At 37.3% G+C, this 19,219-nt stretch overlaps 1 protein-coding gene across 1 annotated transcript in view; it reads right to left on the bottom strand.

Annotated features, from left to right (window-relative positions):
• Positions 1 to 1,023: 1,023 nt before the first annotated feature.
• Positions 1,024 to 19,219, bottom strand: part of LOC142439445 (complement factor H-like) — a 77,204-nt gene continuing 59,008 nt past the window's right edge. Inside the window, exons 11-17 of the mRNA XM_075541810.1 lie at positions 9,293 to 9,475; positions 7,268 to 7,465; positions 6,461 to 6,634; positions 5,573 to 5,749; positions 3,805 to 3,981; positions 1,982 to 2,164; positions 1,024 to 1,220 (exon numbers count right to left, since the gene is read on the bottom strand). Of these exons, the coding sequence (XP_075397925.1) occupies positions 1,024 to 1,220; positions 1,982 to 2,164; positions 3,805 to 3,981; positions 5,573 to 5,749; positions 6,461 to 6,634; positions 7,268 to 7,465; positions 9,293 to 9,475 (1,289 nt within the window). The remainder of the gene's footprint in view (positions 1,221 to 1,981; positions 2,165 to 3,804; positions 3,982 to 5,572; positions 5,750 to 6,460; positions 6,635 to 7,267; positions 7,466 to 9,292; positions 9,476 to 19,219) is intronic.

Here is a 19,219-nt window from a genome sequence, read left to right as displayed (position 1 = left end):
TGTTTGTTTCAAATATAGGTTAAAAATAAGGTAATTGAGACTACTAATAATTATAAAAGGGTCAAACGTAAATACTCTTATTTGCTGTCTCTTACTCAAATGCCATCTTGTTCTGATGTGTTGTAGGGTCAGTGTGGAATCATAGTGGTCTCAGGTGAGAGAGTCGAACTGCCCAACAGAATTCTCTTGGCTGTAATCTTTCTGGAAGCGTTCAGTCAGGGCTTTCTCCCATGTAGTCTTTGGGTGTGTTTGAACTCCCAGCCATTTCAATTAGTTACTGAGTCGGGACTCATTAACCCAACAGCATTCCCTGGAACATATTATCAACTTTTCTGCCCATCTTGGTTTTAGAAGCATTGGTCAAATCTCGTAGTACTGTGAACATGTATTTGTATGTGGGTGCTTAGATGATGTTGGACTTTCTTCAGAATGTATGTCAATTTTAAAACTGCTGTAAACTCAAATCAATTTTAATCTCTCCTGACAATTGGTTTGAATAATGAGGAGGGTTGAGACATGTTATAGGAGACCACATATTTGAATTTTCCTGGCATATTTACCTTTAGGGATCTAAATGGGCTAATAGTGAGGACAGAAAAATAATTGTATATATTTTGTGACTATCAAAATCCTTTCCACATAATATTACTTTGAAGATGGAGACAACTACAGCTCTTATTTTTCTGACTAGGAGTCTCAGAAAGTCTCTGGCATTATGTTGAAAACCTTTCACTTTTGGGAAACTGATTGACCACAGCTGGCACTGGAACGAGTGCCTCTACCCTTTGACCAAGAATGTTTTATAATCACAACACATTGCTTGTGGTTTGGTACCGTTTAATAAGGTGTGTAAGATCGTCAAATATCTCTGATATTATAATTGCATGATTCACTTTATAACAAATTGCTGTTTATGAATAAAATTACGTAAGTGTTGATAAACTATTGAGAAATCACATCACCATATATAAAATTCATGAAATGTATACAATTTGATTATAAGAATGTACTTCAGTCACAGCATTAGCCACAGCGGGGATAATCTATTTTCCCTTCACGACAAGTTGCTCGAAAACTGGCTCTTGGTGTCAATTCCCTGTAACCCCTTTTACATTTAAATTCAACAGTATCACGTGTTTCAGAATAAATTTTCTTATTTTGTGTCCATTTTAACTGTATATTATGTCTTTCCATGTTGCTTTCTGATATTATGCATGCCTCTGAAAATAGAAGAAACAAATATAAAAAATGTTAGCAAAAATATATATTTTGTAGACTTTTAGGCTTACAAACAGTGGTGAATAATGATGTGGGCATGCTTTCCAAAAATATTTGCTCTCTGTGAGAAATTAAGTGTGTTTTGATATGGTGACAATAATAAACCTAAATATCAACTCATTGCACTTAAAAAAATTCTGAATTGTTGAGTGGGATCTAATCCCATGTGTGTGTTTTGGAACAAACTTGCATAATAGAGTTTCTTGTTTATAATTTTAATAGGAAGAGATTGTCAGGCTTTCTTCTGTAGTTCTGCTCGGCAGCCTCAAACTGCCGACCTTCAGATTGAAAGATGACTGTTAAGAATGTGTGCCACCCTGGGGCCTGAAAACTGTTCAATGATACAAAAATGGTGCATCATGCTTAATAAGTAGTAACTGTACCATATATTAGGGAATCACAAGGTCAATTATTTTAAGAAGTGGTTTGCATTAAAGTATATTTGCATATTTTGATTCCATAAGCATTCCTAAAACTCCTTGCCTTTACATATTAACATTGAAAATCCCTAGAAAGCAGTTCTCTTCTGTGTTGCATGAGTGAGACTTGGCTCTATGGCAAAAACCTTTGCTTTATTAATATGTAGAAGTGAGCTATTCAAACAATAGTGTTTGCTAGTTTGTGATGTTATATCATGTCTAGCAAAACATAATGATTATTATTCTGATTTTTCCTGGATCAGAGGAAAGACTGAGGTGCCCACCGAGACATCGTGGTGGTTTTGTCCACTGTCCATTCACACATGTGATTTGTTGGTGACCATGAAGTGCATAGAAGGCTTGGCATTGATACTGAACTGATGATCCTGGAGCATATTCTTTTTCTGGGAATGAAGTTGTGTCTCCATTTTCAATAGCGGGAGGAGGTCCACATTTTCCTGTAGAATCTGTGTACATATATAAACACACACAACACAAATGTACTATATGACATAATGAGAAATTAACTCAGAGACATTCTTGGATATGAACCATTACACTGGAGGCTAGAGGCTCAATGCTTACTGGACAGCACCCTCAATGAACCATATGGAAGTGAGCTATTTGGCTTTTCTTTGTTACTCCTATATATCCTGAATTTAGCACTGGAGAATATTGCAATGCAGAATTGAGGTCCTGTTCAGACATAATAGTTTTTATATAAATGTTCCTTCTTTAACCAGCGTGCTCTGGGAAGAAGCACTCTTGAAATATTAACTTGGTCACTGGTTCAAGCCCACAAGTGTTCCATCAAAGGACAATGAAACTGTTGATGTGTGCACACATGTAAAATCCAGGAGATTTTACCGGGGTTCCTATGACTTAAAGTCAATTTCATGGCAGTGGGCTTGATGATGCATGAATTAATTGGTCCCAATCAAGAAGATCACCATCGGAAGATAAAAATCATTCCCTTTTCCTCTCACATGATTATCAGAGCATTGAACAGTTCACACTTCCAAAAGGGTAGCCTAGGTACTACTGCATTGTAGTTGCGGAGGTCTTTTAAAATATCAGATTTAAATAATATTCACCTTGGGGGAAAATATAATATCCAAAAGTACTGTACACATTTGAAAATCACTCCTAGTATCCAGAATTGGAAAAATCTCATAAGAGAAAGCACAACAAAGAGATTGACAACCCTTAGATGACTCAGAAGTTGAAATTAGTTGGCAACTTTTAAAATTTAAGGGGATGATGGGCCTGAAGAAATAAGAGCATGGTTCATTTTTAATTCAATGAAATTCATAAAATTTATTCACTACCACAGGCCAGTAAATCTAAAAGCTGAAGATAAAATAATGTGTATTTTGTAATTAAAATTTTAATAAAAACAAATAAACAAAGATAATCAGAATTTTAGGTTCTGGGGGGAAAAAGATTTGGAGCTTCATAAAAAGAGACGTGTGTGAAGCTAAAAAATGAATGTAAATGTAATAGGTAAGATTTTTTTCAATTAGCCCTAGAACATATACTTGCGTATTAGCTGAATGAACTCCAGTCAAGTGAAACCCAGAAGAATGTACATGAAGACATCATTATTAAATAATGAAAAATAAAGGAAGAGAAAGGAGTCTTGGAAGCAGCTAGAAAGAAAGGATGCAGAGGATTATGTGGTTCCTAAAAGATTTACAGTCTCGGAAAACCCTCTGTAAGGTTGCAGTGAGTCAGAATGAAGTGACTGAGAGTGGCGAATGAGACGCAAGGTTTCAAATGACAGTGGACTTTTCATTTGCAATCCAGGGGGATCAGAATGCAGTGATTAAGCAGTTTTAAAATTCAGAAAAAAACGAAAGAAATGTCGACCACAAATGAGTATATAACGAACACCATCCTCCAGACCAGTGGAGGGGCACAGCCATTCTCAGAGGCCAAGTAAAATAACTTGTCTCCAGCAAACCCATATTCTGTAAATAGTAAAATTAATTACACAACATAACCCAAAGAGAATTGAAAATGAAAGAAAGGTAGGAAACAATGGGGGGAATTAAAAACCATAGGGGTAAATATGGTAGACAAATATTTAAGAATTAATATATTTTACCCTTGCACTTAGGTGGTTCTGTCCAGGTTCCATTCATGCACATCACTTCTGCGCCTCCATCGAGTTTATAATGTTTGTCACATTCATAACGTACTTTCTCTTCCGGTGGATATTTCATCATCGGTTTTGAGATGATTTTACCATTTTCAACCTTGGGAGGATTCACACAAGAAACATCTAGCGAGCGAGCGAACGAGTGAGAGAGAGAGAGAGAAAGAGAGAGAGAGAAAAGACTGTGTATCTGTGTTCATTTTGTATATTTCAATAGCGGTTTAAAATCAGTAGACAATTTATAGTGATATTTGCTAGTGTTAAGAAATGTACATGGAAGATTTAGGAACATTAAGTTTAAAATGCTGTAACATGTAAAGTTTCACAGCCTTAAATCTCTTCTCTATTTTTATTATAGCGCAGAGTTTTTATTTTCCCCTTGTAGCCTGTGAAAATGAGTTGTCCTGCAACTTCTTAGAATTTGTAAAATAAATATAATTTACTATGAACCCAATATGAATTTAAAAAGTCTCAAAATTGCAATAGTTTAATTATGCAATATCAGGTATTTATTTGAAATTATTCCGCTTATTAATAATGGTTTATCTCCTTGGAAACTTAATAGAATTATGCACTTCTCTAAAGGGTATGTCAAGAATTAAGAGCACACTTTAAAGGACATTATAGTATAAAAAGACTCTGGTTAAGTGAAATAATTCAAACAGGAGGTGCAAAATAATGATGAGGAAAATAAAGAAAAACCTATTCAATTTGGAATCCAAGGTTATAAGCTATTATGACTTTCACGTCCAACTGAAACTCTCCAAACAATTATGCACTCAGATCATTACATTGTTAATCATTTTCAAATATAGAATTCTTTAAAGCAATGGTTCTCAACCTTCCTAATTATACGACCCTTTAACACAGTTCAACATGTTGTGGTGACCCCCCCCAACCATAAAATTATTTCCGTTGATACTTCATAACTAATTTTGCCACTGTTATGAACCTGGTGACCTCCATGAAAGGGTTGTTTGACCCACAAAGGGGTTGCAACCCACAGGTTGAGAACCCCGCTGCTTTAAAGAGTTCCAGGTCAATGCAAAGCAAGAGTAGGTAAGACTTGATTCCCAAATGAAGTGTACTTGCAGCAGTCTGCAACGCTACCAGTTATTTCATGTGTCTAGCCGTGCTCTCCCCTCTTGTCTGCCAACCGCTTGGCTGATGTGTTGCTGTTTCTTTGTTTATCCTGAAAGAATTGTCAATCGTACCTTGGTGTAGAAACCTGTCACGAATTGCAGGCTACGTAACAGGCAGGGTATACAAACCTGTATCAAGTAAAGCTCTGGGTCCTTGGACTGTGCGTTGCAGGGACCCTAACTCCTCAACTGCACCTATCCTTTCCTCTCATCTAGGTTTGCCCATGGCAGATTGTGCCCCCTCGAAGCTGTTCGATTTGTAACATAAGAGCTGCACTCATTTATCTTATAATCTATAGGATTTACCAAATTTATTTCAAGGTCCCTTATCCAAGTTTTTTGATTTAGTAGGTCTAGGGTGGATCCTTAGATCTATTTGTCTTAGCAATTTTCAAGAAAACATTGATGCTGCTACATCAGCGGTTACTCTGTCTGAACCACTGGGCTAAAAGGCTAACCATTGCCTACATGTTGCATACCCCTTAAACTATGTCGATTTGTTGAAGGGGCCCCCAAAAGGGGGGGCTATTGTCTAACGTATCATTTTTATTAAATTTAAGCATTAACCAAAGTACCTTTACATGTAGGACTTCCTATCCATTTACTCTTGATACACTTTACAATATTTGATCCATCCAATTGGAAATTTTTTTCACATTCATATTCGACTTGTTCTCCTGACTTATATAACTCCTTAACAGTGCTTTTGAGTACAGAATGAGGAAATGTGGGTACTTCAAAGCAATCTGTAACTGAAAGAAATGGAATAAGGAATTCAGCAAACCTTTACGATGTATAATATTTAATATTCATCATCTAAAATAGCTAGCATCAGATTAAAAAAATAATCATTCTACAGTTTTTTTCTTTCAACTTGACAAAGCAAATTCCATAGTCTTGATGTAATTACATTCCATTGTTCTACATGCATCAAAGCCATAGGTTTGGATGTTCATGGTGGAGACTCCTTGATATGTGTAGACACAATGATTGGGCGTCATATGTCTTTTTACATTCAAATTTATTCTTGCCCTGTTGTAATCACTTATATCATATATTCATGTCTATATTTATTTCTGTTATGCTTCTGTTAAAATGTAACTTATGGGAAATTAAAATAGTATAGGAAATTATATATTCATAAGGAGATCTTGGAAAAACTGACAGCAGAGTGGGGAATGATTAGATAGATGAGGACGGGTCCTTTGGGCATCAGAAGCAGAGTTAAGAAACCTAAAGACTTGGTTTCCAGAAAGCATGGAGAGGATGAGTTAAAGGTTATACAATGTCTGAAATTGCCAAAATTTTCTTATTCCTAAGGTTAAAATTCTCCACCAGAATACAGAACAATTTCCCACAGGTAAACTGTTAAATTCTACAATTACTGCATATTTGTTTAGATGTACTATCTCTGCTTTAAATAAAATATATTTTTCATTCATGGAATAAAATTAAATATATACTTTTGCAATCTGGTGGGGTAGGCCATTTTCCACCAAAGCATTGTATAGAGTCAGGTCCATCAATCCCAAAACCATCAGAACAGATATAGGTAACTTCTTCCCCATGTTGGTAGCTGTCTAACTCAGGAGACAGAGAACTGTGAGGTCTCCCCACTGGTGGATCGCAAGGCAATCCTGAAAAAGCAAGAAATAATGCATTCATTTTTCACTTCTGAAATTTCATTTTATATATTGTGTGTTCTATCTAGTCATTTTATGTATTTGAAAAGAAATTAAAACACAAGAGTTAACTATTACATCATGAAATACATACAGAAACAATTTCTAATGCCATGATTTTGTGGTCTTTCAGAACAGGCCTAAAACCTTGAGCTGGAATGTTGGTGCACTTATGAACAATATAGTTAATGCTTCTCTGCCAGACATGAATGATTAAAGGAAATAAAGGAAGCATGAATGATCTTTCAAAACAAACCATTAGGTTACAATAAATCAGAAGGAACATTGGAGGGAAAACATTAAGATTTTTTTTAAGTGAAACTACTGGTTGACAAATCAAACTCTAAAACTTCTCTAAACAAGGTGGCTGAAGTACACAATGTTGTATGTTTAGAGAAAAAATAAATGTCAGAATTTAAAGAGATTTTATATTGAGATGTATACAAGGCATACAAGGTACTTTAGTAGTAAGTACATGAGGAATTATATAACTACGTCTAAAGTAAATTACCCTATGCCTTTGATGAGGACTGATTATTTATGATAAATTACTCCCAAAGCAGAATTTGACTCGTCCTGTGCCCTCACCTGCACACTGCGGTGGAGAGCTCCATTTTCCCATGTGGCATGTGATTCCCTTTTCTTCAGAGAGCTTGAAACCTTCTTCACAGCTATAACTTAACGTCGTGCCATGTGAGTACCTGGATTCTTTCCTTTCTTCTGAAGGTCTAGGTGAGTTAATTTTTCCATGTTCAATGTGAGCAGGTGGATTACATGGAGTTTTTTCTATATGAATAAAAGAGATAGAAACAATAGAGTACAAATATAAAGTCTAAAATTAAGAATCAAATAAAATCTTTTTGAAATTTTAAGGTAATTTATATTATGATTATTATTTTATTTCATTTTTTATTTTTTTAAATGAAAGTCCTTTTGTTGTAACAACATTTACTTTAATATTTTTCACTGGACCATGTATCTCTCCTTTATGTTGGTAAGTAAAAAAAGTATTGGTAATAGGATTCTTTATACATACATTATTTTAAAACAAAATATGTTGTAAATATGCATTAGTATATTTTTTGATTCAAGCAGGATGCTGACTGCAAGGTTACTTTTATTACAATAGAGAAAAACCCAAGTGTGTAGCAGAGAGCCATCGATTTGCTGTGGCACGCCAGCTTATAAAATTTTTTTTATTAATAAATCTTTTTATTGGGGCTCATACAACTCTTATCACAGTCCATACATACATCAATTGAGCAAAGCACCCTTATACATTCGTTGCCCTCATCATTCTCAAAATTCACCCTCCACTTGGGTTCCTGGAATCAGCTCGGTTTCCTTTTTTTCCCCCTCCCCCTCCCTCCCCACTCCCTCTTCCCCCTAGTCCCCTAATAGTTTACAAATAATTATTATATCTTATCTTACACTGCCCGGCGTCTCCTCTCACCCACCTTCCCATTGCCCATCTCCCAGAGAGGAGGTTACACATAGATCTCCAAGATCGATTCTCCCTTTCTACATCCCCCTCCCTCCTGGTGTCGCCACTCCTTGAGGGTTTCAGGAGTAAAGCAAAAGGAAATAGAGGACAGGAGTAGGAGGCAAAGTGCATACAGAGTAACCTAGATACAGACATGTACATATGTAAATATATTTATGATTATGGGGGCAATAGACCTATGTGCATATATTTATAGGTTCAGTAGTAGGGTAGCAGATGGACATTGGGCCTCCTCATGCATACTCCTCCAATACAATAGCACCTCGCCCTGCTAAACGGTCACTGCATGATACCCACCTTCCCGACATGATCAATGAAGACAGACGTGTGTGTAAGCAAATGTGGTGAAGAAAGCTGATGGTGCCCGGCTATCAAAAAGATATAGCATCTGGGGTCTTAAAGGCTTGAAGGCAAACAAGCGGCCATCTATCTCAGAAGCAACAAAGCCCACAGAGAAGAAGCACACCAACATAGGTGATCGTGAAGGGCAGAGGAGACCAGGTCTCAAACAACAAAGGCGGGGGAGTGGGGTGGTGGGAATCACATCACCGTGAATGAGGGGGAGTGCGTGATGGGGACCCAATGCCCATCTGTAGACAGCTGGACATCCCTTCCAGAGGGGTAGTGGGGAGGAGATGGATCACTCAGAGTTCAGTGTAGCAACAATGAAACTCAAAACCTTCCTCTGGTTCCTGAGCGCTACCTCCCCTCCCGATTATCATGGCCCCAATTCTGCCTTGCGGACCTGGTTATTCTTATTTTAAAAACTGAAAAATATCTGGACCTTGTGAGAATCCAAATCACCACAATGTCTATGCTGCTATCATCTCATTAAATATCCTCCTTCTGGGCTTGTTTATCAAGCAAAATTAAATGGTAACAAAAACATTATGTAGTCTATAAGACACATTTCTGTCTTCTTACTGTATTTACCTCCTATTTAAGTGAAATAATGATGACTAATTTGGGTCCATCATTGTTCTCTGCTTTGTTAAGTAAAGTGCAGTAGACATAAAGAAAACTCTTCATCTTCTTCAATTATGCATAGCACAATAGACTGTTTTTCCTACCTTGAAAGAATCTATGAAAACAAGTTAAGAACTACTAACCAACACAGCGAGGAATAGACTGCCAATTTCCATCTTTGCACACAATTTCATCTGCTTCCATAATCAAGTAATTTTCTTGACAAGCAATAGACACTGTCTCTCCATTCTGATAATTCACTGTCGTTGTCATAGTTTGAGCATTAGGAATGAGAGGAGGAGGTGGGCATACCTGTGGTTTTTCTTCTAAAAATATTGAAATTAGATTATTTTATTCCAAAGGCAAATTTAAATAGAAAAATATATTTTAACACAGACTATGAAATATGAATGTATCATAAATTAGCATACAATAATTTTATGCTCTTTGCTAGTATGTGTAGTATTTTGTGGCCTATTAACACTTTAAGAAGATCACTTTTGGTTTATATTTTTGTCTTCAGGTTCTTCCTTTTATTCTTTCTGTGACAGACCAGTCATTAGATCAGATTTTGCATAAGTACAACAAAGTGTTCTGGCATTCCTTTTCCTTGGATGCTGTCCTTAGTCTGTTTACTTCACAAACTATGACTACTTTTACCTGGTCAATGAGACTCAAGTAACATCTCTCTGGTTTTCTCTCTTACCATACAAGATCCATCAGATATCAGAAAAGATAACCCTTATATGTATTCTTTTCTGAATCTGGCTTGCAGCTCTGACAGCTCCTTATCACCATATCACTAGAAAAATTTTGAATGCTTTTCATCAAAATTTTATCCACCCATGATATTATTTAATGATTTCTGCATTCTGTGGGGTCACCTTTCTTTGGAGTTGCCATAAGCATGGATCTCTTCAAGTCCACTGTTCATGTACCTGCTTTCCAAATAGTTTAGATATTGACCCAATGTCCCAAGTATTGCATCTGTTTATTTAAGCAGTATATTTGGTATTTAGTCAATTATGGAATTCTTTTTATTAGTGGAATCTTTTTATTAATGCAATTCTTTTTATTAATGGAATCATGTAATATTAATATATAGTGAAGGTATGTGTTTGTATTTTCTTCTAGTAGTTTAATAGTTCCATCATTTGTTTCTAAGACATCGTCTAATATTGATTTCTTATCAGAGTGGCCAATAGGGATTGATAGGCTTTTTCAATATTAAAAAGCAGTTGTCTTAAAAATATGTGTAGAAAATGCTTTAAAATGAAAAGCAATTGAATATACTTGTTCTGGTTTATCCTGTACTCTTTATTGTGCTTATCTACTGGTGTAGTAGTTATGCACTGGGCTGCTAACTGAAAAGCCAGCAGTTCAAAACCAGCACCGACTGCGTGGGGAGCCAGATGCGGCTTTTACTCCATGGCAGAGTTAGTCTCTTGGAAAGTCACGGGGCAGTTTTGTCTAGTCCTAAAAGATAATTACGTATCTACATAACAGAGTAAGCTATTTTTCTTCCTAAACCATATTGCCTTAATAACTCTAAGTTTGTAGCATAATGTGAAACCACAGTATGTTCTATGAATATAATCATTTTTCTCAAGATTGATGAAAGGAGCCCTGGTGGTGCCATGGTTAACTTGCTAGTTTGCTCACCCAGAGAATGGAAGTCAGAACTCCAGCGAGTAAGATGAAGCAATCTGTTTCCATAAAAACGTATGGCCTCAGATACTATATGGAGACATTTGAATGTGTCCTATGGGGCTACTTTGCCTTGCAATCTACCCAAAGGTGGTATATTTGGAATGTTTTGGTTTTGAAAAGCTAACCTCATAAATGTGGTTCTGGGCTCGAGTTTGGGATCCTATGGTCAGGGATGGATTAGTAATATTTGTTATCATCACGTCCTCTCAACATTGAGCTTCTAACCATTTTAGAAGATAAGAAAAGATACAAAGGTATATAAATTGTGCCGATATAAATTAAATTTTTTTGCCTCCACAGGTTTCACTGGCACATAATTTACATATCACATAATTGAACAGATCAGTCATCCAATAGTATCAAGGGGAATTATTTAATCCCCACCAAATCTATCTGAGAGCATGTGGCTTTAAAATCGCTATCAGTTCTAGTGCTGCCTCCCATCTCCTGCCTTCATTATTTACTCCACAAATGCCCTGTTCCTCCCTATTGCTCTAGTACAAAGACAAAAATTAAAATAATTCATGAGAGGGAGATGACTCCCACCAACATTCAAATTTCTGCCATGGAATAACTAACAGAAATTTGCACCCAGAGCAATTTCAGAAAAGAAACAACGACATATAAATGGTACAAACAGAAATTTACTTTTAATTTTCAATGATAAAATTCTTACAGAAAATTCAAAGAGTTCCACAAAGCATTACCTAAAATGAATAAAACAATTCTGTGTGGCTTCGGGGAACAAAATTAATATACAACAATTAAGAGTATCTTGTCACAGTTGCAACAAATATTAAATGTTATTTAAAAATGCAAATTATGAGAAACTGCCCAAGTTCTGCACTAAAGATATTCTTAAGAATGATGAAGAAGATACATCATGTTTATGGATTAGAGATTCAATATGATAGAAATATCAACTATCTAACCTATCTATATATTTGATGACATTCCTTTTATTATCTAAGAAGATATTTTCTAAAAACAGATACACTCCAAAATTGCTATAGAAATATAAACATCAGAATAGTTGAACTGCTCTTGAAACCAAGGCCCTTGTATTAATTTAATATCCAGCCATAAAAACCTATGCTGTTGTTGTTAGATACTGTCTAGTGAGCTCCTTTTCCTAGTGAGCCTTTATAGGACAAAATGGAATGCTGCCCAGTCGTGGAACAACTTAAAATTGTTAGGTTTGCTGCCATTATTACAGCCACTGTGTCAATCGGTCCCCTCAAGGGGCTTCCTCCTTTCCGTTACCCTCCATTCCAACAAGCATGATGTCATTCTCCCGGCACCGTGTCCAAAGTCGGTGAGATGAAATTTCCATCTGGTTTAAGGAGCATTATGGCTCCACGACAGATTTGTTTATTCCTCTGACAGTACATGGTATTTTCTATATTTTGAATCAATAGTGTGTTATTACAAATACATGAATGCTCTCTATCATTGTCATACTTTCCTTATTCACTGTCATACTTTCACATGAATATAGAGGAAGTGAAAATATCAATGGTTGGATCAGGTGCAGCTTAGAACCCAATTTGACATATTTGCTCTTTAGGGTTTAAAAAGGCATTGCTTATCAGTTTTGTCTAATGCTGTCCATGTTTGATTTGGATTGCTGTTTCATAAGCATTGATATCAATTAAAGTAAAATAAAATTCTTGACAACTTTAATCTGTTCTGTGTTTATTAAAATGTTTTCTATTGAGCCAGCTATGAAAATTTTTATTTTATTTACACTTCGTTGTGATACATCAGTAATTGCTTCAAGTCCTTTTAACTTTCAATAAGTAAAGTTGTGTCATTTGCATAGCATAGAATATTAATAACCTTCCTTCCAAAAGACAGAATGGACATTACATAATGCTCAAGGGATAAATAGACCAAACCTACAAACATAATCAATTTATATGAAACAATCAAAAGACCCTGGAATTCATCAACCAATTATTCAAAGAAATGAAAGGAGAAATCACTAGCTCAACAATTATACTAGGTGATTTGAATACACCACTCTCAAAGAAAGATAGATCAACAAGTAAGAAGTTCAATAAAGGAATGGAGGAGCTGAACAAGACAATTGATCAACTCTATGGAGCTTTCCATCCATCCGCAAAAAACAAAACAACTCATTTTTTCTCCAATTCACATGGCTTAAATTCTAGAATAGACCACACGCTGAGACAAAGCAAGTCTGAGAAAACTGAACGCATAGAGATCATTCAATCCATCTGCTCTGACCACGTCGCCATTGCAGCAGTTACATAATCGCCTGTCAACTTGAGCTAAGGGGTCACAAGGTAACACCCAGCAGGAGGATTCTGGGACCTTTTTTCTCCCTGGAGGTGGGACACATTCCTATTGATGAGCCACATGGAGCTATGCTGATGGAAGCCAGAGCCCTGGAAATCCAGGAGCCACATGGAGAGCCAGCCCATCGGTGAGAGGCTTCACAAAACATTGTCCCCCACTGGCCTGTGATCTTCCTGCATTCAGCATCATTGTATTTGCTACATGAGTCTGAAGAGGAATTCATGGGCTAACATCAAACTTATGGGCTGATATCAAAGTTATGGACTTGATCTGGACTGGGCTGGGCTGCTTTATTGGTGTATAATTATTTCCTGATTTAAAGTTCTCTCATATATATGTACATATCTGGATTGGATCTCTAGTCAAGCCAAACTTATACAACCATTAAACTAGAAATCAACAGAAAGAATGGAAAAATAAAGACAATATCTTGGAACCTCAACAAGTCACTTCTCATAAAGGACTGGATACTAGTCCAAAAAGAGAGAGGAAATTAGGAAGATGCTGGAAAGTAATGAGAATGGTAACACAGCATACCAAAACCCATGGGACACAGCAAAAGCAGTTACCAGAGGTCACATAATTGCAAAAACTGCACACATGAAAAAAGAGGAGAAAACCATGGTCAGCTCCTTCACACAGCACCTCTGGCAATTAGAATAGAGCGAGAGCATAATCCTTCAAACAGCAAAAGAAAGCACATCATAAAAGCAAGAGCAGAAAGAAAAAAAAGATTTGGAAAACAGTAAAACAATGAGGAAAAAACAAGAAGTTTGTTGTTTGGAAGATCAACAAAATTGACAAACCACTAGCAAACTTAACAAGGGAAAAGAAGGAGCAGCAATCAATAACAAAAATTAGGGATGAAACAGGGGATATTGCCACCGAACCTAAAGAAATATAAATAACACATCGATATGCAAGACAGTGTGTGAATAAATTCAATCACTTAGAGGTCATGGACAAATACCTAGAAACACTCTACCCCAGATTATCACACACAGACATTAAGAACTTGAATAGACACATAGCAAAAGAAGAAACACATAAGGTCAACAAGAAACTCCCAACTAAAAATCCCTAGTCCAGATCAGATGACTTCACAGGAAAATTCTACCAAAGATTCAGAGACAAGGTGACACCGATCGCTCACAAACTCTTCCAGAACATGGACAGTGATAACAAACCCAAAAACTCATTCTATAAAGCCAGCTTAACTCTGGTACCCAAACCAGGCAAAGACCTCACAAGACTACAGAATACCAGACCAATATCCTCATGTACATAGACGCAAACCTTCCCAGCATACTCTTGTTCAATAGAATGCATCAACATATGAGAAAAATAATACATCGTGACCAAGAGGATTCATATCAGGGATGCAAGGATGGTTCAACATTCAAAAACTGTTACCGTAATCCATAATTAACAATAAACTGGATAAGAAACACATGATCATATCGATTGATACATTAGAAGCATTTGACAATATCCAAGACCCATTCCTAATAAAAGCTCTCAAGAAGATAGAATTAGAAGAGAAAATCCTCAATTAAATAAGGCCACATATGAAAAACCAATAGCCTATATGAAATGCAAAGAAGAAAAGTTGAAAACAAATCCACTGAATAAGGGAATTTGACAAGAATGTCCCTTGTGCGAACTTTTCTTCAGCATTGTGCTGGGAGTCCTAGCCAGTACCATAAGACAATGGCAAGAGATCAAGGGAATACAATGGGGCAAAGAATGCTATCTGCAGACAACATGATTTTATATATTGAGAATCCTAAGGTATCCATAATAGGATTGCTGGAAACAAAAGAGTTTAGTAGAGTAGCAGCACATTAGGTTAAAAAGCAGAACTAAATTACATTCCTGTGTACCAGTAATAAGAATACTGAAAAAATATCAAGAAAACAATCCCATTTAAAATAGCCACACCAAAGCTGAACTACCTAGAAACAAACCTAACCAAAGAGAGACCTTTACAAGGAAACTACAGAACATTATTACAGGAAACCAAAGGGGACCTGTGCAAATGGAAGAATACCCAGTGTTTATGTGTCAACAGTCTCAATATTGCGATAATGTCAATATAACCTGAAGCAATCTCCAAATGCAATGCAATGCACATCCAAATTCCAGAATCATCCTTTAAAGAAATTTACAAAATAATTACCACTGTCATATGGAGAGCGGAGAAGCCCAGGATAGGCGTAGAACCCTTCAAAAATATGAACAAACACAGGTTATTAGGCAACAAAGAAAAAACACTCCATGGATGACAAAATCAATGAGTAGAACATCTTAAAAATAGTGCACTTGTATTCATCAAAAGACTTTGTCAGAAAGGTGTAAGAGCATGCACAGAGCAGGAAAATATATTTTGTAACTAAGAAAAGAAATTGGACTAATTATTAAGATACATAGCATTTTTCAACCGTACTAGAAAAATGACTAGTAACCCTTTGAGAAGGTGGGCAGAAGACTTGAACAGCTGATTCACAGAGGATGACACTGAAATGGGTAATATACACCTGAGGAAATGCTCTTGTGCACTAGCCATGGGGAAATGCAAGCTAAAACACCATGAGATACCATCTAACACCCATACTTATAGCCTAATTTTAAGAAGCTGGAAACAACAAATGCTGGAAAAGGTGGGGTGAGATTGGAATTCTTATCCACAGCTGTTAGGGTTGTAAATATGTACAGCCGCTGTGAAGGAGATATGGCGATACCTAAACCAGATGTCAATTGAAGCACCATATGATCCAGCAAGACCATTTCTGGACATATACCCAGTAATAAGAAATAAGAAACAGATCACGAACAGACGTTTGCTCCCCTATGTTCATTGCAGCATACTTCACAAAAGCAAGAACTCAAAAATATCTTAAATTCCACTCAGTAGAATATTGGAGTAAAAACTCTGGGACATGTAAGCAATGAAAGACTATGCATGCCTACAATACATCAATGGAAGCATGAAAGCCCTGAAGCTGTGGAGAACACTGGAAGAGAGATAGAGCTGACTGAAGTCTGTCAATCACAAAAGGACAAATAATGTATGAGTCCACTGCTGTATAACCAAGCAGCAGAATGGGCACCAGCTCAGGCTTATACGGCATCCAGTCTGCCTGCTGGGGGACCAGAAAGGCTGTTAGAGACCCTGAACCATGCCAATGAACCATATACCATGTGTTAGAATGGGTTGTTTAGAGAAACAAATCCAGAGACATTTATATATTATAAGAAAGTTTTATATCAGAGAGTAATTGCATATTATGAAAACATCCTAGCCCAGTCCAGATCATCCAGAGACATTTATATATTATAAGAAAGTTTTATATCAGAGAGTAATTGCATATTATGAAAACATCCTAGCCCAGTCCAGATCATCCAGAGACATTTATATATTATAAGAAAGTTTTATATCAGAGAGTAATTGCATAATATGAAAACATCCTAGCCCAGTCCAGATCAAGTGCATAAGTCTGAGTGTAGCCATAAGGCCAATATAGTCAATAAATTCCTCTTAAAACTTATGCAGCACATGCAATGATGCAAAATACAGGAAGATTGTAGGACAGTGGGTGGAAAGCCTTGTGGATCCAATACCCATGGATGGATCTTAGCACTTCAGTGGGTCTCTACCAGGCTCTTCCGGTTCTCTGAGTGTGTCAACAGGAAGGTGAAGCAGAGAGAGGGTCCTCCGGGACTCAGTATGTCTTCCGAGCTTGTCAGGAAGATGAAAGTATAGAGAGAGTTTGGCCCACCTTCCGGGAGAAAGGGAGGAAGTTCTCAGAATCCTCATGAGAAGGCCACACCTACAAAAGGTATCATCAGGCTGTGACCTGATGGACAGGCTAGACTTCACCCCTATACATTTAATACCCTCAAGTTGACATGCTATTTGTAACTACCACACACCATCGGCTCTAGGTAAGTATTTTGTAGGTCACTTCAGGGGAGGGCACCTCACAGTACATACCTGGGATCACAGTACCTGGGAACAAATGGCCAAAGAGGGGGGGCTTGGAAGTGAAGTTGTCTACTGAGTGGCAGCCATGTAAATCCATGATGAGGTCCCCCATACAGGTAGACAATATTATCAGAGGGATGAGGGATACTGACTCGATATAGGAAAGGGAGCTAACACATTGGGCGGGGGGAAACAAATGCATGTCTGTTGGTAGGAAAAGAGGGAGGACCATCTTCCAGATATGTGAGGGGTGGTGGTGTGGTGACGACAAATATTTTTGAGGACACTGGGGTAGGAGTGTCCCTGGTGAAATACACCAAATAGGCCAAATTAACTTGAGCTTCTGGGCACATTCTGAGGAACCAGCTGGTTTCTATGGAACACTGGCAAGCCTTCAAGTCATATGGCATGTTCCAGAGGCTGCTAAGTAAGATCCAATGCAGAACATTCACTGCATGGAAGTTACATAATTTCATGTCAACTTTTAAATCATTATAGGGTTGGAGGCTTGCCTGTCAATCTGTTAATAGCTAATCATGCCTCTGTGTGGTCATGGCCTTCTCCTGAGGATTCTGGGAATTCCCGTCTTCCTCCCTCGGGGTGGGACACACATTCTCTGTGCTACACATTCCTGTTGACAAGCCACATGGAACTATTCTGATGGAGCGAGAGCTCTAGAGTGGGAGAAGCCACTTGGAGACCCACACCAGCATTGAGATGCTTCCACAGTCACTAGATTCACAAGGCTTTCCACCCACTGGCCTGCGATCTTCCTGCATAAGGCATCACCGCATGAGTTTCATGAGTCTAAAGTGGAATTTATAGACTGATATTGGACATATGGACTAATTTCAGATTTATGGACTTGATCTGGACTGGGCTGTGATGTTTAAAATACAATTGCTTTTTGATATAAAGTTCTTTCTTCTACACATGTGAGTGTCTCTAGATTTGTTTTCTAGTCAACCCAGACTAACACATGCTGTGTGAACTGGACTCTAGCTCATACACATTTGTACTTTGAGGAACTGAGACTGAAAATTCATGGTGGCTGCAGAAGACAGCTGTACCAAGACTGTTGACCTGCTGGTAGGCAGACAAACATGGTCTTGCCACACCAATGCTCCATATGCTATAATAATAATATATTTTTCTAATAAACCCATTACTGACATTTTTAGTGAATGTTATTTAAAAATTTCCAAGATAATTAAAACCCATTATTGTTTAAATAGTGTCCAGCATTGTTAGGTTTCATTCTGTACAAATAAATAATCCAGGTATTGCAATATGGACTTAGCTTATATTGTCCCAATATCCCTATCTAACGGGGTTTTAAAAAGTGGTACCAGCAGCCAATTGAAACCATACTAATGGAAGATTACCATGCCCAAGGAGATGATTAATAAGATTATTTACCATAAATTAACAAGGGGGTTTTGAACGGGAACTATAGGCAGATAAAAAAACAAAAACATAGATCCAGAAACTGGTTTGGGGCTTGCACTAAACCCTAGCACCAACTTAAGGACAGTTTGCTCTTAGGTTGAAAGCCTGTGGTCTGGCCTTGCTCAATACTCAACCTCAGGAAGGGAACACAGACGATATGGGTGCTATAGCAAAATGTGGCAAAGGGATAGGATGGTGGCTGGCTATCAGATATAATAGCATATGGGGTCTAAGTTAGATGTCAGCTCAGCTCATGTGGAAGAAGTTCACCATCATTAGCCATGGAAGGATTGTAAATCATATCATCTGAATTTGAAGGAGGGATTAGTATCAGAGATGCAATCGTGAGAATCTGGTTTGCAAAAGCTATGGATGACAGTGGGTGCCCAAGGTACACTTGAAGGAACTGAGTAGGAAATAAGCTTCTGATGAATTCCCTCAACCCACAATTGAGGAATGGAAGGGAAACAGTCATTAAACAGAGTGCCCTGGAGAGATGAGTACAGAAGACCAACGGCATAAACCTGACTGGAACGATGACAACAGATCCACTTCTCAATTGATCCCCCATATGATGCATGCTGGGCGTGCTCTGCTTTTCAAC

Source organism: Tenrec ecaudatus, chromosome 1 (genome assembly GCF_050624435.1).
Source record: "Tenrec ecaudatus isolate mTenEca1 chromosome 1, mTenEca1.hap1, whole genome shotgun sequence".
NCBI lineage: Eukaryota > Metazoa > Chordata > Mammalia > Afrosoricida > Tenrecidae > Tenrec > Tenrec ecaudatus.
The sequence above is the reverse complement of the archived record's forward strand: the minus strand, read 5'-3'. Positions and strand labels throughout refer to the sequence as shown.